At 61.3% G+C, this 21066-nt stretch overlaps 2 protein-coding genes and 1 non-coding gene across 6 annotated transcripts in view; 1 reads left to right on the forward strand and 2 right to left on the reverse strand.

Moving 5' to 3' along the window:
• The window catches only part of ADAR (adenosine deaminase RNA specific), a 36773-nt gene extending 31174 nt beyond the window's left edge, over nucleotides 1–5599 (forward strand). For all 4 annotated transcript variants that reach the window (XM_059146727.1, XM_059146726.1, XM_059146724.1 and 1 more), the window contains exons 9-16: nucleotides 90–183; nucleotides 507–629; nucleotides 828–961; nucleotides 2346–2528; nucleotides 2810–2922; nucleotides 3216–3343; nucleotides 3434–5201; nucleotides 5248–5599. In XM_059146727.1, the coding sequence (XP_059002710.1) occupies nucleotides 90–183; nucleotides 507–629; nucleotides 828–961; nucleotides 2346–2528; nucleotides 2810–2922; nucleotides 3216–3343; nucleotides 3434–3671 (1013 nt within the window). In that variant the 3' untranslated portion in view covers nucleotides 3672–5201; nucleotides 5248–5599. The remainder of the gene's footprint in view (nucleotides 1–89; nucleotides 184–506; nucleotides 630–827; nucleotides 962–2345; nucleotides 2529–2809; nucleotides 2923–3215; nucleotides 3344–3433; nucleotides 5202–5247) is intronic.
• A 143-nt stretch (nucleotides 5600–5742) lies between these two features.
• Nucleotides 5743–16197, reverse strand: CHRNB2 (cholinergic receptor nicotinic beta 2 subunit). Its single transcript, XM_059146728.1, has 6 exons — nucleotides 15910–16197; nucleotides 14409–14554; nucleotides 14199–14243; nucleotides 13683–13792; nucleotides 12008–12908; nucleotides 5743–10084 (listed from the first exon to the last, which is right to left on the reverse strand). Exons 1-6 carry the CDS (start codon nucleotides 15971–15973, stop codon nucleotides 9914–9916), a joined length of 1437 nt encoding a protein of 478 aa, XP_059002711.1. The 5' UTR covers nucleotides 15974–16197; the 3' UTR covers nucleotides 5743–9913.
• A 2599-nt stretch (nucleotides 16198–18796) lies between these two features.
• LOC131815391 (U6 spliceosomal RNA) lies at nucleotides 18797–18902 on the reverse strand. The gene has a single exon (XR_009347707.1). It is a non-coding gene; the product is annotated as a U6 spliceosomal RNA (small nuclear RNA).
• Nucleotides 18903–21066: the final 2164 nt, after the last annotated feature.

The raw sequence follows: 21066 nt of genomic DNA on the forward strand, positions 1-21066 counted from the left end.
AAATAAGAAAAAAAAGGAAAAGCCAGACAGCCTCTAGCCTGTTTGTCTTCATTTCCCGGCGAAGGATCACGCTTGTCCCCGCCTTGCAGGGAACCGCTGCGTGAAGGGGGACTCGCTCAGCCTGAAGGGGGAGACGGTGAACGACTGCCACGCGGAGATCATCTCCCGGCGAGGCTTCATCAGGTGGGTGGGCCGGGGGCCGCCCAGGAGCCCGTCTCACGCCTGACCCCTCGGGGCCGGGGCCGCGCCACTGCAGAGCCCGCTGTCCGCACCAGGCCCTCTTGGTCCTGTCGGGGCGCGGACGCCTTCCACCTGCGTCTGGGACCCGGGGAGCCCCTTGCCGGCCTGCCCTCCAGCTCACGTGTTCAGCAGGTCAGGGGCAGGAGCGAGACCAACCCGAGAGGACGGCTGGCTGTCCGAGGTGTCCAGGCCTCGGGCAGAGGCCTCCCCCGACGGGGTCCGGGCCCCAGAGGCCACCGCGGTCCTAGCCATGGCTCCCCTTGTAGGTTCCTCTATAGCGAGCTGATGAAGTACAACCCCCAGACAGCAAAGGAGAGCATATTCGAGCCTGCGAGGGGCGGAGAGAAGCTGCAGATAAAGAAGAGCGTGTCATTCCATCTGTACATCAGGTCCGTGTGGTCTCTGCTGCCCCAGAGCCAGCCTGCCAGGCCCCAGAGTCGGGCATCCGAGTGCCGTCCCGGCCCATCAGGCGGAGCCGTTCCCTGGGCCGCCCTTGACTCAGCGGCCTGCGGGAGGCTGCGGGAAAGGCCCCGGGGACTGGGGAGGCCCCGCACAGCTGGGCTTTCACGGATGCCCCTGTCCTGCAGCACGGCCCCGTGTGGGGACGGCGCCCTCTTCGACAAGTCCTGCAGCGACCGCGCCGTGGAGAGCTCCGACTCCCGTCACTACCCCGTCTTCGAGAACCCCAAACAGGGCAAGCTGCGCACCAAGGTGGAGAACGGTGAGCGGCGCGCCCGCGGGGAGGCTCCTGCTGGGAGGGGTGACCTGGGGACGGGGGTGCGGCGTAGAAGGCCAAAATTCCACTTGGCATCTGCAGTCAGAGAGCTGGGCAAGTCAGGTAGGAGGCGGAGTGCCCCCCTGGCTAGAGACAGAGGCGTGGGAGTCCCCTTCCCATCCCTGATCTTCCCGGCCGGGGGGGCGGGGGGAGAAGGGACGTGGGACCGAGTCCGAGGAGTGACAGAGGTGGGCGCCAGGTGTGCAGCTGCACACCTGCCTTCCGTCTGCCGGCCCCTCCTCCGGGGCCCTCGGTGGGGGATGTCTCCTCATCACCGCCCGCTCAGGCCAGGTCACCTCCCTGCTCAAAACCCACAGAGCTGCCCAGGACCCAGCAGCTCGCTCCAGGGTGCGTCCCCGGGAGAACAGGCGAGTGCTTGCTGGTTCCGAACAGCAAGGGGTGAAAGCCACCCCAGTCTGGTCGCTGGCGAGTGACCCAAACAGGACCTGTCTGCATGGTGCGGTCGGCTCGGCCATGAGACGGGTGTGGCACTGGCTCCTGTTACAACACAGACGAGCCCTGAGAAAGCAGCCAGTCCCCAGAAGTCCTGTGTCTCGTGCCTCTGTTTGTGCAAAATGTCGGGAATACAGAGCAGGGCTCCCTGTGGAGACAAGAAGTGGATGTGTGGCTACCTGGGGCCTGGGCTGGGAGGGCTTGGTGCACGTGGGGATGCTGCTTTTGAGGGCAACGAAAGGTTCTAAACTGGACTATGGGAAGGGCTGCACCCCTGTGAACATACGAAAAACCACCGTGGCTTTAAATGGGTGAATTCAGTCTCAGTAGAGCTGTCACTGAAAACAGCCACACAGCTTCCCACCGCCCTTCACGCAGAAGCCAGGCCTGCACACACACAGGTGCCTCAAGCCCACTGGCTCTTCATCAGTAATGCGAACAGCCCAGCCTCTTGCTGCCACAGGGCCTTTGCTTGTGCTGTTCTCAGTGTCTGAAACTGTCAAACTCAGCTGTTGCTTCTCTCTGATGTCTTTGCTACCCTGGCAGTTGGGACCCTGGAGGCCCCCGCACTGTCTGCTGCCGGCCCTCCCCCCCGGCTCCGAGCACTGTTCGGTTCAGAGTTCTGTCTGTACTGCTCTGCTTGCTTGCTGTGGGTCTGACCCTTCCAGCCCCACCCCCATGAACGTTCCAGGAGCACAAGGATTTGCTTCTGGTTCTGCTTCCGTTGTTCCCGCACGGAGTAGCCCAGCTCTAGCCGGTGCAGTCCATGAAGACTGACCGCGCACAGCCTTGGCTCACGTGGGAGGCATGCGAAGGCCACGCCGGGAAGGGGCCTGGCCCAGGGGCCCGCTTAGCTCTGACCTCCGTCCCTCCGCAGGGGAAGGCACGATCCCAGTGGAGTCCAGCGACATCGTGCCCACGTGGGACGGCATCCGGCTGGGGGAGCGGCTGCGCACCATGTCCTGCAGCGACAAGATCTTGCGCTGGAACGTGCTCGGCCTGCAGGGGGCACTGCTGACCCACTTCCTGCAGCCCGTGTACCTCAAGTCTGTGACGCTGGGTGAGGGGCTGCTGCTGCCCGCCGCCCCCTCCCCACTGCTGCTCCCGCCCGTGGTCCCCGTCCCGTCCCCGCTGCTGCCCCTCCCCCGCCAAGAGCCCGTCCCGGCACACCTGAAGCCCGGAATGTGCCTGCGGCTCTGGGGCCGTGTGCCCCCGCGCAGCCACCGCCGGCCAGGCCTGCCACCGTGGTCCCCCCCACCCGCTCGCACATCCGCGCCCCTGTGTGTCTCCGCCTCTCGGCAGCGCCCACTGCAAGCTCCGGCACCCGCCTTTCCCACGCAGGTTACCTCTTCAGCCAAGGGCATCTGACCCGTGCCATCTGCTGCCGTGTGACGAGAGACGGGAGTGCCTTCGAGGACGGACTGCGGCCCCCCTTCATTGTCAACCACCCCAAGGTGCTGTAGCTCCTCCACTTTCTCGATGTTTGCTGTGGCCAGTGGGGGGGTGGGGGGGGTCCTCCCCGGTGTCCCAGAAGCTGGTCCTGTCGCCCTGTCGGACGCCGGGGGCTTTCTGTTTGGTCTGGGACCCATCGGATTGAGCTGGGCTTAGTAGGACCAGAGTCTGTGCCAAACAAGTCCTAGCCGAGAGGAAAGATCCCAAGTCATGCCCCCTCTTGGGGGCCCCGAGACCCTGCGGCAGGACCTTCCGGAAGGTCTCCATCTGCCCCTGTCGCTCCCGGGACCTCTAGGTCGGCCGAGTCAGCGTGTATGACTCCAAACGGCAGTCGGGGAAGACCAAGGAGACGAGCGTCAACTGGTGCCTGGCGGACGGCTACGACCTGGAGATCCTGGACGGGACCCGGGGCACGGTGGACGGGTAAGACGCCGGCGTCTGCGGCGCGGCCCTGCCCGCACACCCCGCCTTCTCGGCTCCCTGGGGAGTAATGAGCGGTTTCTGTTCCTCCAGGCCACGGAACGAATTGTCCCGGGTCTCCAAAAAGAACATTTTCCTCCTGTTTAAGAAGCTCTGCTCCTTCCGGTACCGCAGGGATCTGCTCAGACTGTCCTATGGTGAGGCCAAGAAAGCCGCCCGAGACTACGAGATCGCCAAGAACTACTTCAAGAAAAGCCTGAAGGACATGGGTTACGGGAACTGGATCAGCAAGCCTCAGGAGGAGAAGAACTTCTACCTCTGCCCCGTGTGAGGGGCCAGGGACGGGGGACACCGGCGGGCTGGAGCTCTCCTCGGCGTGTCTGTCTGGAGTCGTTCCGTTTCCTCTTTCTTTTCCTGGTGGAAGCGCTCCCGAGACACCGGGAACTGTGGTGTCCCCGTGCCCTGCTTCTGCCAGGAGCCAGGCCCGCCCGCCCACCTGCCCCCTGCCGTCTCCACCGGGAGGGAGGCGCGTCCGTCCCCTCTCGCCCACCACGTGAGCCCCCCCCCCCGCTCAGGCCCGCTTTGGTTTCTGCTTCCACCCCGTGTTTGCCACACCCACGTCTCGGCCTCTGGGTCAGGCCGGGCCGCGTCGCGTCCAGTCAGGGCTGGAGGCCTCTGTCTCCCTCTGCCCTTTGGGATTCCCTCCTTATGATTGTTCCGTTTCTCCTTTCCTCCGCAAGAGCGAGTGGTGACTGTCATTCGGTGAACAGGTGTGAGAACAGGAGCTGACGCGCGCTCGGTTCATCGCCAGGCGGGGCCCTCGGGACCCGCAGGGGGCCCTCAGCGACCTTCGGGTCTTGCACTTTAGCCAGCGGGGGGGCTGGGCGGCAGGGAGGGCTGGCCTCGGACGCGAGCCCACAGGAGCCCCGCAGGGTCATACCAGCCGCCCCGCCACGCACACTGGCCTTGTGGGACCACCGCCCCCGCCGTCCTCCGGAAGCATTCCTGGGGGGTGTCCTGCTGGCGGGGACACAGACCCCAATCCCCGGCAGGGAGAGGTCCTGCACTGCGAGTCCCCTCTGCCCCGATAATCAGGCCTGAGGACGGGCGGAACAATCGCGCCGGGCCAGGTCCCCGCGCCAGGTCCCTCCCTCATGACTGTGACACCAGGGGGAATTGGCCGAATCATGGGCGTGTTAGTTTTTAAAAACTTCATAAATGTTGATTCTTAACTGCTACAGAAAGCCTAGAAGTACACAGATTTTAAAATCGGATTTAGTTTTTCATTTACCCAAGACTTCTGTCTGCCGGAGAGCTCCAGAAGGGCAGGACTCGGGCTGTCGGGGGTGGGGGGTTTTTGCAGAGTTGACGCCCGACCCCAGTTGAAACCACATGAGGTGGAAGGTTGTCTACACCCCCGGCCAGCTCCCTGGAGCGCGGCTCGCCCACACCAACCAGACCTGAGCCCACCTCTAGTGACCCCTTGGTCCTTGCCACCGTCCAGGCCCGGCCCTCTGGTGACCGCCCCCCACCTCACGCCCCACTCACTGCTAACGAGGCAGCCCGTCCGGACCCGTCTCCCGCAGTACGTACCAACACACTCACACTCCGTTCCTGTGGCCACTATTCCCTCTGTGCTTCTGACCAAAAATTGACCAAAATTTAAACAAAAAAACAAGTTTTTTAGAAGGCTACTAAAGAAGTCTGAGGAACAGCCAAGTGTCCCAAGGAGCTGGGCGGGACCCGGGGCCTGTGTTCGGGGGGCAGGGCCCGGCCCCCAGCGCGCCCCACCTCAAGGCAGCTGGAGGGTCTCGGAATGGGAGCCCCAGGGTCAGCCTCTGCTGCAGGAAGGGGGCCCGCGGTGCCCCCAGGACTGGAGGGGCAGAGCCCCCCCCCCCCCCCGCCAGTGCTCTACTTTCTTGTCTGCTCTTTGTTTTTAGCAACCAGGACGCCCTTCTTCCTTTTTTTAAATGGTCTTTGTAGTTGATTTGTCCAAACTGTGGCTATTGTGCATCCTCTGAATAATCACTTGTGAAACCGTCCTGCTCGAAGCTACTTCCTTGACTCACACGAGTGACTGTGCAGGTCTGGGTCCTGGTGCGGCTCCAGGAGCAGGTGGGAGGGGCCCAGGCACGGACTCGGCGCGGGGGGGGGGGGGGGGGGGGCTGCCCTGGGGCCTCGATTCGGCTTTGATGTGTCCCTTGACAACCGTGACTAACCATATACATTCCTCAGAAATAAAGAGAATCTGAATTGTTAGGCTCCAATCGTGGCTTCCCAGGGGAGGGAACGGGGCAGAGGCACTGCGGCCCTGCGGTTTCTGGGGATGGAGCCCTAGCCTGACACCTGGTCCTCGGGGCGGGAAAGCCAGCACATCCCACAGCACGCGCAGCCCTCGTCCGGCCCGGCCCCTGCCCCGAGCAGCAGGAGGTGCGTGTGCAGCGGGGGCTCAGGGGGCCCAGGAGCAGCCGGGCCGTGGTCCTGGGCAGGCGCTGGCGTGTTCCCCACGGGACTTCCACAGAGAACGCGCCCCCCCCACACACACTGCCCTTCCTGCCACAGTCTCTACCACATCCGTCCGACCTTTTTCGAAGCGCTGTCCTCCCCGAGGACACACAGTCCCTGTGAAGCCTCCTTCCCCATCCGTGACAGATGGGACAGCTGAGGCCAGGAGGACCAGTGACGAGTTTGGGGGCACATTAAGGACCACAGCTGTGTGTGGGTGTCATTCGTGGTCCTCCGAGACCCAGGGCTGAGTCGGCTGGACGACTTCTGGAGACGGGGAAGGAGATGTCCCCCCTGCAGGGACGTATGGGGACCCCTCCGGCTGCTCCTGCCCCCCACCCCCGCCGGAGGGAAATTGTACCCGTCTTCAGGACACAGCCCACTTCACACCGACCGCAAACGCCAGCCCCCGTGCAGAGGAATGAGCTGTCCCCATCGCCCACTCGGAGGGGCTGGGACATGGGTCTGCCTGTGGGGGTGTCGTCAGCTGGCACCGTCTGTCCCCATCACCCTGCCTTCCTTCAGAGGCCACAGCTGAGCGCCACTGCCGGGTTTGGGACCAGAGCAAACCAGGCTTCTGGGGACAGGTGCGGCCTTCACACAGACCACAACCTTGACCGCCCCATGCCTGCGCTGAGGAGACCCCGGCCGACCCTGCCTCTGGGGCGCTTATTTAAGAGCCCCCTGCGCCCCAGGAGCTATCTCTGGGCCTTTAGGCCATTTCTTTCCCATCCGCCGAGTGCCCTTGTTCGGGACTGACCACAGTCACGGTCCCTGCTCTCTTCCCGTCCTTGTGCTTCGTGCCTCGGAGCCTTGTTTCTCCAGCCCTGCACCTGCCCGCGGTTCCCAGAGTGTGCGGAGACTGACCACCAGACAGAACAGAGAGACAAGACGACTTGGGAGACAATTTTCTTTACGAGAATCTTGAGTGCCTAAGGGGTCCGGCCTGAGGCGGGTTAGACCAGTGCAAATAGTCCGGAAGCACAGGGACGGGAGGACTAGTGGGGGGTCGGGGGCTCTGAGCGCGTGGGTGAGGCGAGGCGTCCTAGCGACGGCTCCTAGACCCAGAGTCCCTCAGGAGCCGTGTGACACTCACGCTCGGAAACATGCGGCCAATTTTCACTCCAGCCTGGCAAGTGACCGGCCGGCACCCGCTGGGCTGAGGGATGACCTGGCCATGGCTCCTAGAGGCAGAGGCTGAGAGGGAGCGGAGTGCGCTCTGGCCGGGGACCGACTCAGAGATGCCCCTTGCTTTCCCACAGCCTGCGTCATGGCCCAGCAGTGTAGACGGCTCAGCTGAGCCAGTCTCCTGTCGCCAGGGGCCCTTCCCTGCAGGCTGTCCCCGGGGCTGGGAGGAGACGGAAGTCGGGCCCAGATGCTGCCCAGAGCACCCTCTGCCTCTCCCCTTCCCAGGCACGGCCTTCCTCTGCAGGGCAGGGTGGCTGGGAGACCGCCTTGGGTGCAGCTGTGGCCAACGACACGCCAGCCACCAGGACACTGCTCTCCTGCTGCGGCAGCCCCTAGCATCAGGGACAGGCGGCATGCGCTGCCCCGCTACTCGGGCAAGGTGGTTTGCAGATGGAGACGATGCCCGCCGCTTCCCCAGCCGCCCCTCCCAAGCCCACCTCGCTCAGGCTCCCACTCCAGGGTCTGCACCGCCCTCTCCAGATGGGGCACAGATTCTCTGCAGAGCCGGCCCCCCACAGAAGGGCAGGGAGCTTCCCCAACAGCACCAAGGGAAGAGAAGGGACAACCCTTGTCCCAAGATTCCCGGCGTCCCCAGGGCTCGAACTGTCCCCATGCGGGGCATCACCTCGTCTGAGCGGTGGGCCTCCTCCCTCCGCCCCTGCCCTCTCCCTCCTGCTGCTGGCACAGTCCCCTGGGAGTGGAAGGCACCACCCCGAAGGCCCTGCCCAGCTAACCCGGTCCCGCGCGACCTTTGGTCCCTGTGTGACCTTCTGTCGCCGTGGCCTCAGCAGGCTCTGCCACCCCCAGGTCACCAGCGGGAAGGAGCAAGGCCAGAGCAAGGGGCTTTCCTGAGTCGCAGCAACCCCCCTCCCCGCCTCCCTGGGGTCTCCTTACACGTCAGAGGCTCCGGGGGAGTGGGGAAGCCGCCAGCGGGACTCTGGCACCCCTGGTGACAGCAGGCTCGAGTGCTGGGCAGGAAGCACTCCCAGCGGCCAGGCCACAGCGAGGCGCCCAGACAGCCAGGAGCCGGGCCTCGGGCTGGCACCCGACCCGCCAGATGGACAGTTCCTTTCCGGTTGCTCTTCAGGCTCTGGGACGCTCCCCATCCCGGGACTCTGACCCAGCAGCGGCTCCAGCTTAATACAGGAAATTTTGTTTGCTGCCCAGGAAGAGGGGGTCTCCGCAGGCCAAGACACCCACTCAGCCAGCCGGGGACACACACTGAGGCACACCTTGCCCAGCGGCTGGCGGGACATCCACAGCCAGGATGGGACAGGATCGGCCCCGAGGCCCTGCGGGCACACCGGTGTGGGGAAGAGCTCGGCCTGGGAACAGGACGCCGCTTCCCTGAAGGTGTTGAGGGAACCACGGCCATCAGTGACGAGTGGCCCCCGGAGAGCCCCCCGGGCTGCGCTCCTCCAGTGCCAGGTTCCCAGACCCGCAACGCTGCTGCTGGGGCTGGTTCTGCTCCAGGGAGAGGAAGAGGAGGGCTGTGCGAGGCTCTAAGGATGGTCAGGCCACTCCTGACCCCCGCTCTGGCCACTCCCACACTGCACACCCAGCTAAGGTCTGCCAAGAACAGACTAGGCTGCTTCCTCCTCGCTACTGTCCCCACTCGGGAGACGAGGCCACCGACGCCCAGAAAAGCAATGGACTTGCTCGCGGCTGCTGAGCAAGCAGGTGTGAGCTGGGACTGGCATCCAGACTGAGACCGTCTGGTCCCGGGGCGGATGCGGTGCGTCCCCCCGAGCCCTCGGCACTGTCCCCAACTCTGCCGTGCCCGCACAAGCAGGGCTCCAGCCGGGTTCCAGAGGACAGCGTGGTCCGTGTCAGCCGGCCCTCTGGCTACGCTGGACAGACGGCCCCCTCGGGGACCGGCCACCTGCTGGCACTGAGGACAGGCCGGGACCACAGAGTAGAGCTAGTCACATGCTCTGTGACTACAGGACGCCCGTCAGAGGTCTGTCTCCTCGGCTAAGAGCCCAGAGTCCCCCTGCCGGACCCTGGGAGCAGCGTCAGGACACGGCCTCCACGAGCCCACGGGACAGAAGCAAAGGCTGTGTTCCTAGGGAGCCGGTGATGGTAGGGGGGTTTGGCCTGGGCCCAGCTCAGGTCTCGGGGGACAGCCAGGCAGTGCTGACTCCCTCCCGCTCGGCGCCCTCTGCTGTGGGCAGAGCCTGGAGCTGCCGAAAGCGAACACCTTCTCTTCTCTGACTCCAAAGCCCTGCTCCAGTCAAGTGGGGAACGGCCACCGGAGACCCTGCGTTTGTGCTGGAGGACTTGGCCCTTGGGCTCCAAACAGGGCACCGGAAGTCTCCAAACTCAGGGGTCCAATGCCCAGCCCGGCTGCCCCACCCGCCCTGAACAAGAAAGAAAGTGGGGGGACGTCCAGGGATGCAGGGACCTGGGGCTGGGCTCTGGAGCCCATAGAAGCAGGGGGCTGCAGGGCTGGGCTGGAGGGCCCCCAGGGGTCTGGCCACACCAGGTAAGCCCTGGACAGACCCGCCAGCCCACGGGCCACGTATGTAGGGAGGGTAGGCCCGAGTCGGGTCTGGAGCTGCTGCGTCAGGCCAGCATGCCACGTCAGGGGCCCTGGGACTCTGCCCCGCCCCAGCCCCTCACACTTCCCTCAGTGTGCGCGGCCCAACATCTCCACAGCCCTGCCCGTAGCCCACATGCCCGCCCAGCCCCACACCAACCTGGCTGGGGCCCTCCAGGGTTGGCTGTCTGCCACGGGGGCTGGGAGGGGCTGCGGTAGGGGCGGGAGAGGCGGGTCTGCACCAGCAGCCCCCCACCTGCAGCCCACCCATCCTTCCTCCGCCTAAAACGACCAGACCCAACCGAGCACGGAGGGCGAGGTGGAGCGTGGAGCCGGCGGCCTCACTTGGAGCTGGGGGCCGAGCGGTCGGCCTGCAGGAAGCGGGCAGGGGAGTAGTTCTGGAAGAGGGGCTGCAGGAACATGCCAACTGTGCCGAAAACACAGACGAAGACGAAGATCCAGAGGAACAGGCGGTCGATCACCATGGCGACATACTTCCAGTCCTCACTCACCTGCACGGGACACAAAGGCCGGTGTCAGTCATGTGGTGCTGGACAAGGGCGGGATGGGGACAAGCAGGTTTCACAACACACATGTACACGCACAGGCACACGTGTGTACACACGCACCTCACTCCTCTCCCTCCATGACCCCACAACTTTTCCAAAGCATGGCTCCAAACTTGCCTGCTTAGAAGGCTCTGGTGGCCCCACCGCCTTCAGGGCCCCTGCAGAGTCCAAGTTGGGACCCAAGACCTGCCTGTGACAAACGCGCGCTCTCCCACTCACCGTCCTGTCCACCTTCTAACCCACACTTCTCTGCTTTCAAGTCTCTACGCCTTTGAGTTTCCTTTGTGTCTAGAATTCTGGTCTGCCCTTTCTCTGCCTGGTGAACTCCTACACATCCTCTAAAGCCCAAATCAAGTGTTACCTCTTCTCTGGAGTGATCTTTCCTGTTACTCCTGCTCAGAATAAACCACTGTCCTCTCTGGGCCCCTCAGCAGGTGGCCACATCTCCATCACCGTGCTCTGACCGCACTGCATCGCCATGTCCATTTGCACACCTGCCACCCACCCCTACTCCAGCCAGCCGCTGAGCAGAGACCAGGGCGGGGTCCACCCCACAACCCTGACATCATGACCCGAGCCGACATCAAGAGTCGGACACTTAACCGACAGAGCCCCCAGGAGCCGCAGCAATAACAGCTTTTGAAAAGGGAAATGAGACTGACGTGCGCACATCCTGAGGCACACAAGGCTTTGCTTGCTTAGACCAGACGGCGGGGGACCCAGTGACCTGAGCCAGGGAGAGAAGGCACAAGGTGAGGAGACAGCGTGGGTTTGGTTGGATGACAGAGCTGGCTCAGGAGACTGTGCCTGGGGCCAGGAAGAGCTGGGGAGGGGCGTGCCCACGCCCAGGGGAGCAGCCTGGAGAGCTGGGGAGAAGAGAGAATCTCCTGAAGAGCGGGACGTGGGCGGTGGTGGAGGTGAGAGGGACAAGAGTCCAGAAGCACTCCAGGTGTTTGGTCTGAACCCCTGGGTGGACCGTGATGCCATTTACCTTAAGTCGGGGGGACCGCAGGGGAAGCCAGCCGGCGGTGGGGCTGCAGATGGAGCACTGCGGCGTGGACGTGCGAAGTCGGAGCTGCCAGTGCAGCGTCCACGTTTGCCACTGCACGACCCCCGAGCACTGAGCACAGAGCAGGGACTACCGAAGCCCGGAGCCCCAAGAGCGCTGCGGCAGGCGGGGCGGGGGCGTCTCCCCGGGCCTGGTCCTGCCCTCCGCGCACCGACCTGTCGCTGGCGGAGCCCTGGCTCCGGACGCCCCCAGCTCTGCCGTCCCTGGAACGGACGCGCCAGGCTCTGAAGCCCCCAGCCCCACCGCCGGCGGCAGCGCTGGAGCCGCCCTCCCTCACCCCGGGAAGGGAACAGGGCTGCATCCCCGTGGAAACCTGGCCTGTCGCCATGGCGACCACGGTCTCGCCTCAGCCTGGGGCGGCCGGTACGCTGGCCCGGGGCTCCCACGTCCCCCGCTCCGCGAGGAGGGGGTGCTCTGGGAACCCCCCTCCGCCTCCACCTGTCCCTCCTCCAAAACGATCTCACCTGGCCGTCCCAAAGGCGCAGAAAGGGGGTGTGGACGTGCGCCTCTGCCCCCACCCACCTTCGACCGCCCCCAAATCCGGCCCTCGTGGGGCGCGCGAGGGACCCCCCGCCCCAGAGCCCTTTGTGCCGGGAACTGCGACCACCAGCCACCAGCACGACTCGGGGGAGGGGAGGGGGCCGCGGGCGTTGGGCCTCTCGGGGTTGTGGCCACTCCCAAAGCCGCCTCCGCGTCCCGCCGCCCCAGCCCCCGCGGCTCCGCCTCCTGGAAGCCCGCGGAGGCCACAGCGGCCGCGCCCCGCACTCGCGACAGCCTCGCGCGCCACGCGCACTCACGCTCTGGTCGTCGTCCTCGCTGCGCACGTGGTCCGCGATGAAGCGCACGCCGTCCACCGCCGCGCGGAGGCCGCAGCCGCCCGCCCCCGGCCCGCCGCGCGCGGGCCCGGAATACGACTCCCCGGGGGCTTCCCGGAAGAGGAGGGCGCCCGCCTCGCGCTCGCGCTGGCGCCGCCGCAGACGCAGGCGCTGGCGGGCGCAGCGGTGGCGCGGCTGCTGCATGAAGAGCAGCGCGGGCAGCTTCTCCAGGAAGACGACCTTGACCCAGGGCGCCATGGTGTGCGTGCTGGGCGAGCGGTGGTGCACGTTGAGCACGCACACGCTGGTGACGATGGAGAAGGTGACGAGCACCATGGTGAACATGAGGTACTTGCCGACGAGCGGCACGTCCAGGGAGGTGGGCGGCACGATCTTGGAGATGAGCAGCAGGAAGACGGTGAGCGCCAGCAGCACGGAGATGCACAGCGTCATCTTCTCGCCGCAGTCGGACGGCAGGTAGAAGACCAGGACGGCCAGCGAGGTGATGAGCACGCACGGGATGATGAGGTTGATGGTGTAGAAGAGCGGCTTGCGGCGGATGACGAAGTCGTACGTGATGTCCACGTACGTGGAGTCGTCCGGGTTCTCGTTGCGCCGGCCGGGCAGCGCCACGATGTCCCACTCGCCGCTGGGGGTGAAGTCGTCCAGGCTGGCCACGTCACTCTTGAGCACCAGGTCGATCTCCGTGCGGTCGTAGGTCCAGGAGCGGAACTTGAGGGTGCAGTTCTGCTGGTCGAACGGGAAGTGCTTCACCTCGATCTTGCAGGCGCTCTTGTAGATGGCGGGCGGCAGCCAGAAGATGCTGCCGTCGTAGGAGACCACGGCGTTGGAATAGAAGGACACCTCGTACATGCCGTCAGCACTGGCGAGGGACGAGCAGGGTCAGCGCTGGTGACGCTGTTCCTGCGCCCCACCCGTCCACCCAGCGCTGAGCGGGAGGAGAGGAGAGCCAGGTCTGAGGGTAAGCGTCCAGGAGCATGGAGAGGTGGGGCAGGAATTGCGCAAGAGGGGGAACTGGGTGAGTTGGTGGTCAGGAGGTCCCCGAGGCCTTTTGGAAGCAGAGGAGGGTGATGGGCACACCTGCTGCTTGTCATGCACTGTGCAAGCTGGTTGCTCCCCGAGGCTGGCGGAGAAGTTGGGAGAGCCAGGGAGAGCCAGAGTAAGGAGCCCCAAGCAATGAGGGGGACAGGTGCAGCCGGAGCAGGAAAGGCACCCACTAGTGGTAGGGGATCTTGAAGGAGATGGGATTTTTGCAGGAAAGGCGATGGAACCCAAAGGAGACACTGGGGCCTCCAAGTTTTGATCCTGAACAATCCTCCAGGAAAGCCTATTCCTGAATCAACAGGGCCCTGGGGCTGTCAATCCTTGTCTATATCCCACTGCCGCTCCCAACAGTGGGACTCGGATTTGGAGGGGAGGGGACTGGCCATGGCCCAAATCACCCTGGAGTCCTTTGGGTTCTCCACATTACACCTCACTAATCTGGGTCTGTCTCCTGCATAGTGATTGTGTCTGTGCCAGCAACAAGCCCCTCCTGCCCCACTGCATGAGCTCATTTACTTTCCCTAAGACCCCATCCCTCCCAGAGCACTCCTGTGGTCTCCTCCGGCCTTCCCACCGCTCCAAGGCCACCTACTTGTTGTACAGAACTACATCTGGGAGCCAGATGTGTTTGGACGGGAGCCGAACTTTCTTCATGTTGTCAAACTCCTCGGGCTTCCAGGTGAGCCGATAGTCCTCCCACTCCTGGGAATGGGAGAGAGGGAACCTTACAAAGCTGAGGCTCAGGGTCAAGGATGGGGGGGGTGGTTCTGGCTGGAGGAGGCTTTGAACATCCATCCCCTCCCCACAGTGACTTCTCTGCCCAGCAGATGTGGCTGGCAAGATACTTTCTCATTTAATTTGCACATCTAAACCAAGGTATTAGAATCTACATTTTACCAATAAGAAAACGAATCTCGTAGAGATTAACATGGTCCGAGTCACAGCCGGTGAGTGGAAGCACCACGCTTCCGGGCCAGTTGTTCGGCTCTCCAGAGTCTGTACCTTTCTGCCTTTTTTGAGGAGATTGAAAGACGGGAAAGCACATGCAAAAAACCCAAGGAGGGAAGAGCAGACCAGGGGTGCAGACTGGGGCAGGACGAGCACTAACCTGGGTCAGCCAGACATTTGTGGTCATGATCTGCTCCCGCTCGTGCTACAGGAAGAAGAGAAGCTGTTGAGAAGGCCGCCCGGCCTGCAGGCCCGCCCCAGCCACCCACCCACGATCCTTCCCATACCTCCCTGAACCGGGGGGCTCCAGAGAGGTAATTCTGGCTTTTCTGACCTCAGCAGCTGGGCAGAGTTTGGGACCTGCACTCACCACACTAATGAGCTGGGCCAGAGACACCATGAGCTGCACAGTCACTAGCTCAGAGCCATTGACGGCCGGGCGGATGAGCTTGTTGTACCGGGAGGGGTCCAGGAGGTGTTCCACCAGGCGCTCCTCTGTATCTGTACCCCAGACTCCTGGGCAGGGGGGCGGGAGGCAGGATGAAGGAAGTAGGCAAGGAAGACCCACCTAGCATCCCATTCTCCTTAGGCAAGTGGGGCAACCAGGCCAAAACAGGAGCTTCCCACCACTCCATCCCTAAAGATACAGCAAAATGCTTCAGTTATCCCATGAGGGCCCCGCAGAGAGAAATTCTTCTCTGAGATCATCAGCCAGGGAGACCAGACAGCCTCACACAGATGTGTCCAGACTAAAAGTCCACTCTATAAGGATTAGTGGAGACCCACTCTTCCTGCAAGCTCTCAGGCTGTGGTTTCAAAAGACTTGAGATTTCTTTTCCTTTTTTTTTTTTTTTTTTTTAAGATTTTGACAGAGACATAGCAAGAGAGGGAACACAAGCACTGGGAGTGGGAGAGGGAGAAGCAGGCTCCCCACCAAGCAGGGAGCCTGATGCGGGGCTTGATCCCAGGACCCTGGGATCATGACCCTAGCTGAAGGCAGACACTTAAACAACTGAGCACCCAGGTGGCCCCTAGACTTGAGATTTCTTGTTTTCGTGGCTTCTCCTAAAAAGTCCCTGTAGTTCAAGGAGGGTTTGGGATGGTGGGGAAGGTGCCCCCACCTCAGCTAGGTCCATCTCTGTACACAAGTAACGTTATGCACTTCCACTTGTGATATGGGCTGTGACCCCACTCCACACCCACCTTCACAGGCACTGGGTTGGAGTGGATGGCTGGGCTGCCTGTGCTGTGGATCTGAACATGTATCCAGCCCCAAATTCCACACATGGGGGGCCCACCTCCTGTGAGATGGCGTGCGGGTGTGGGAAGCTCGTTTAGCTGCACAAGCCCGTTGTACCCGCCCCTGCACAGACTCTCTCTCCTACGGCTCTGCACAGATGTACCCCCAGCCCTCAGAGCTCCTTCCTGGTGGTCCTCAGCCTGGCAGAGCACCTTCCCTTCCAAGCCTTCCCTCCCACCCTACAAGAGAGCTGAGAAGCCACTTTTCTCCCCTTCCTGTCTTGCCCCTGTGGAGTGGCCAGAATCGGGAGGCTACAATGTAGGACACAGGAAATGATGCCGAGGGAGGGTGCCCATCCAGGTAGAGTTCTGGAGATCATGTTTCACGGAAGTCAGATGGCATCCGGTCGCAGAGTGAGCCCTCCTGCCGCCCCAGAAAGCCTGCGGAGACCCCCTCTCCCGTCCCTCCCCAAGCCCACGCCCTCCCACCGCCATTGCCCGGATCGCGCTCGCTTCCTTGCATCGCCTACTCCTTCCGGGATGTCCTCATCCCTGCGCGGTCGCCCTGGCCTCCCCCTGCAGGCTCGTCCACCTCTGGGGGTCCCCCTTGCGGCCTGGAGCGGGGTCCTTACCCGCGCGCAGCCCGAGGAGGCCGAAGCCCAGCAGCAGCGCCGCGGGGCCGGAGCGCGGGGCCATGCCGCGGGCGGGGCGCTGTCCGCGGTGCTGAAGCCGCGCCCGCGCCGCCGGAGGGTCCCGCGCTCGCGGGGTGCGGCGCGGCGGGGCGGGGCGGCGGCGGGAGGGGGCCGGCTTCTCGCTCGCCCCGGCCGGAGCCGGCGGACGCGTTCCCGGCTGCCCTTCCAGGGAACACAACGCGGACGGGGAGAGGGAGGAGACTCCGCCCCGGAGGCGGAAGCGCTGAAGCCCAGGAAAAAAGGGGGTCCCTGGGTGGGACGTTCGTTGCTCAGCGGGTCACCGGACGGGGGCGTCCTGGAGCCCCGAAGTTGGGGCAGGACCTGAAGGACTCTGAGAAGGGCGGGAAGAAGCCGAGCCAGTAAGACAAATAGGTCACGACCCGCTCAGCGCAGGGGGGCCGAGGGCCCGAATGTGGGGCGGGCGTCGGGAGCAGTTTCTGGGGCTCCCGCCTCCTTGCTCGCTCCTACCCGTCCGCATGCTCCCGCTTCCTTGGAAGGCTAGGACGCCGCTGGAGAAGGCCTTTTAGGCTTTTCCGGAAAGAGAGAGGGGCTGTGGGTTTGCTGTTTCTCAAAAGCAAACAGCTCTGGAGTCCGGAAACGGAATCCGTCACCTGTCCCCTTCTCGGGACCTGTCCCCACCTCCACGGACTCCCCCGAAGGCCAACCTTCCTTCCTGGGGGGGGGGGGGGGGGGGTGCTGAAGAGAGGGCAGCCTTCGACGCTGGAAGGGTAAGTGGCTCTGCCCCCTCCCTTCCACTCCAGTCTCTGGCTTCTGTGCAACGAAGGGAGCAGAGAACCATTTCTCAGAGGCCCCAGAACGAAGCTAACCCAGAGGAGAGCTCACATGAGCCAGAGGGTTCACGACTCAATGACATCTTTGACCATGAAAGCCAATTAAGTCCTCCCTTCTCTCTTGGGTGGATTTTTGTCACTTATAGCCAAGACTCTTGACTCAAGCAGCCTTATCACTCCGCCCATCCACGCTCCAGCTTCCACTGAGGCCTGCCAGACCACAGACACTACCTGCCCCACCCCTGCCCCACCCCCCACAGTCCGGGGAGTTTTAACATGCTGTTCCCTCGACTCTCTTGTCACCTGTTTCCCCTCAACTAGTCAACTTTGAACATTTGACAGAAATGTCATTTCCTCAAGGAAGCTGTATCTGTCCAAGGACTAAGACAAGTGCTCTGCTGTTTGCAAACAGTGTCCAATGGCTGAAGGAACCACGCTAAAGCAGTGGTTGCCTCTGTGGCCAGGTCCTGAACCAGAACGGCGCCAGGCTTGTCATGAAGGCTCCACAAAGAAGGAAAGGGGCTAGTGTAGGCCTGACGTCTTCTACTCTGTATGGAAAAATTCCTTTTAAAGTTCGGCTAAACCTTCTTCAATACCCAGTATCATCACACTCATTTGGACATGAATTATACTGTGGTTTAATTTAAGATTTAAGGAAATCAGGATATTTATTTTTCTTTAAAGTAAAATGTTACCGAGGTCATGGTTTCCAAGAAAAAGCCCCTCCACCAGCCCACTGCCTTGACACAACAAATGACTACTTTCTCTCTACCAAGTATTAGCTGCTGTGTCCATAACGGCCCGTGTCCTTTATAACCCTTTCTTCTTATCAGCTAATACTTGATGCTTTAATCAGCTGTTGCCTTTTACTCTCAGGCTTACACATTGGCTTTACACTGCATAGTCTTTTATAAATTTTTGATTTTGAGTTTATTTTCGTTACAAATATGCTCTGTGTTTATTGTAAAAAAAATTAAATACATAAGTAATCCAAAATAAATAAATAAATCCAAGAAACTATTTAAAAAAAAATTAAAACTCAGCTAAAAGAAACATTTAACACGTCCTCAGTTCCTGATATTGAAGGGTGAAAACAAGACAAGTACCAGAAAAGAAGTGGGTGGCCAGCGGCCCGTGATGCACGTGGCAGTGGGCACAGACCTGCACCACAGGCTCCAGGACCAATGCCTATGTGTAACAATCTCCTGAGAACTAAATCTTGGAAGCGAGGAAAGGCATGGAGAATAAAGCCTTAAAGAAAAGAGAAGAGGGAGCCTGGGTGGCTCAGTTGGTTGGACGACTGCCTTCAGCTCAGGTCATGATCCTGGAGTCCCGGGATCAAGTCCCGCATCGGGCTCCCGGTTCCGCAGGGAGTCTGCTTCTCTCTCTGACCTTCTCCTCGCTCATGCTCTCTCTCTCACTGTCTCTCTCTCTCTCTCAAATAAGTAAATAAAACATTTAGGGGAGGGAAGAAAAGAGAAGAAATGTGTGCAAGCATTCCATTAAGACCCAGCTTCAACAGCCCGGATCGACGTTGGCTGAGTATCTGCTGCTTTTCAAGGATGTACACGTGTTGAGGATACAGTGATCAAAGCACCTGGGCGATAAAGAGGGCACAGTTTGTCGGCAAAGGCTCACTGCTCAGTGTGATGGGGATGTGGACAAGGTGCTACAAGGGGGGGAGAATCGGAGCGCCCAAGCTTCTGCGGGAAATGCAGCCGAAACCGAGATTTCCGAGAGGAGGAAGTCGGCAAGACAAGGTGGCTTAAAGGTCTTTCAAAGTCCTCAGCAAGAGGGCCAGGGAGCTGTGCACGAAGATGTACTTAGAACTCGGATTTTTCTCTTGGTGGATGCGGGGTGACTGAGGAAGGCTGTGAGTGTCCTCTTAAGAAAATCTCTCCAAAGTAGCTTATTTCTGGGCTGACGGACCAGCACCGAGGGTCCTGTGCTTGCTTGAAGCCCTGCGCTGCTTCCCTTGGTCTCTGTCTTCTCAGATTCCCCAGCTTTTGCTCCCAGTTTTTCATTTTATTTTTAAGTAAAATGTGAAATGCTTCATGAATTCGCAGGTGAGCCTTGCACAGGGGCCATGCGCATCTTCTGTGTATCGATCCAAATTCAGTCTATGTGCTGAGAAGCGAGCTCCCCTTCAAGCTTAATTCCGGCTCGGCAGAGGTCCTCTGAGTACAACCACTGGTGCCCAGGAGAGTGGGACCTCTCTCCCTCATGTCTCCCACACACAGTCCTCCCACCCCCACCAGAAAGAAAGGCAGTCAGGGAGAGAGAACAGGGCCAAAACCATGCAGGGTGATGGACAGATCTAGAAGGGTCAGCCCTGAGGCAAAAAGGCGAGCAGTTCTGCGGGTGCACTCTCATTGTCTCTGATGGTAAGGAACTTTTTCTCTTGGGAGACACTATAATTAATGCTGCTTTCCTTTATTTACTTTTTTTTTTTTAAGATTTTATTCATTTATTTGCCAGAGAAAGAGCACAAGCAGGGGGAGCAGGAGGCAGGGGGAGCAGCAGGCTCCCTACTCAGCAAGAAGCCCAACATGGGGTTCGATCCCAGGACCTCAGGGTCATGACCTGAGCCTAAGACAGATGCTTTACTGACTGAAACAACCAGGCATCTCAAATTACTTTAAATTTAAAAACTACTTAACTGTTAAAAACTATTACCAGAGTAATACATACTCATGAAAACCACCTGGAAAACACAAATTAGCAAAACAAAGTAAAAAAGATTCATGGTCCTACCTCCTAGAGGAAAAGACTGTTAACACACTTACCATATAAATATCTAATTTATACATTAAAAAGATATTTTTATTAAAAAATAAAATGATTTGCTTATTAAGCACAAAACAACATCTACAGAGGATAGATATATATCTATATAGCAGATGCCTACGTAGACAGGTGGGTCTCGTGTATCTCCAAACTTGTGTGCACTCAGATATGGCACACAAAACACACATAAATTACAAGTGTACGACTGAATTTTCACAACACGAACACACCCGGCCTCTGCTGAGCGCCAGACCGTCCTGCCTACGCCCAGCCCTCCCCTTGCCTGCCCCTCCCCCGAGCCCTTCTTCCTCGTCTCCTGCTTTGGGGCCCCGCAAACCCATCGAGCCCCGCATCGGTTCTTTCAAACTGTCCTCTGTCTCCACCGAAGTAACTTCTTCACCTTCCTTTCTGGGAGTTACCCCTGACGGGTATCGCCCTTCAAGGCCCTGACCGCTGTGAGCCCGAGACCTGTGTTCGTCAGCTATTACAGTTGACCACATCTATCTGCCCTTCGCCCATGACCCTGCGCTCCTGAGGGCGGGACCCAGCGAGTACCAGCGGTGGTGGCAGGAGCCTGTCCTATGTGCCAGGAGTCACCGGCTCCCCAGGGCCTCTCCGGCTCCTGTGAGCAAGTGCAGAGAGAGGGCCGCTCCCTGCCGCCCGGACAGGGCATCTGCTCACTCTGAGAACACAAGCCCGTTTGCAGAAAACAGAAATCTCGACAATTCGTCCTCCATAGAGCAGCCAGAATGACTCTTCCCAACCCCCCGTGTCCTGCCCTCTCCTTGCCCTGGACTCCAGGGACGCTGACCGGCGCTTCCCCAAAACTGCCGGTCTTCACCACGAGCGCCGCTCTCAGCGCTGCTCTCCTGTTTCCTCGCCCGATGCCCCCCACACCCCTGCTGCAGGAGCAGAAGCCCAAGCACACAGGCCCCGCGTAACCTGCCGGGGCCGCTCTTCCTCGGTCCTCAAGGAACGCCCACGTCCCCGGACCGGCTTCCAGTGTCCGCCAGGCCGGAGGCGCTGCCCGCCTCAGCGGCGTCGCTCCTTCTGGCCCTTCCTTCCCCCACCTCGGCGGGCAAGGGAGAGGTGAGGACGGGCCGGCTCTCCCCGACCTCCCAATCCGCGCTCAGCCTGGGGAGTCCGTGGGCCTCCAGGACCACCTGTGCCCCCACCCAAGTGCATGGCCTTGTTTCCCTCACTCCTGCTTCCCTGGCGCCCGAGAGTCCACTCAGGGCCTGTACCCATCACCTCCGACCACGTCTAACGCCTCTGCCCCCACGTTTCAGCAGAACCCGGACAGCACTAGGCCCAGGGCTCTCCAGCCTGAGAGCCACGACGTCCAGCACCGCGGCAGGGGAAGACGGCGCTCCCCGCTCCCTGATGACTTTGAGTTTCCTCCTTGGGGAACCCGGAGTCTGGGCAACACGGTGCGAGTGTCTCGTTGGGCTGTTTTTTCCTATTAAAACCCTTTATATGATACGGAATTCAGGGGCACCTGGATGACTCAGTGGGTTAA

Source organism: Mustela lutreola, chromosome 14, assembly GCF_030435805.1.
Source record: "Mustela lutreola isolate mMusLut2 chromosome 14, mMusLut2.pri, whole genome shotgun sequence".
Taxonomy (NCBI): Eukaryota; Metazoa; Chordata; class Mammalia; order Carnivora; family Mustelidae; genus Mustela; species Mustela lutreola.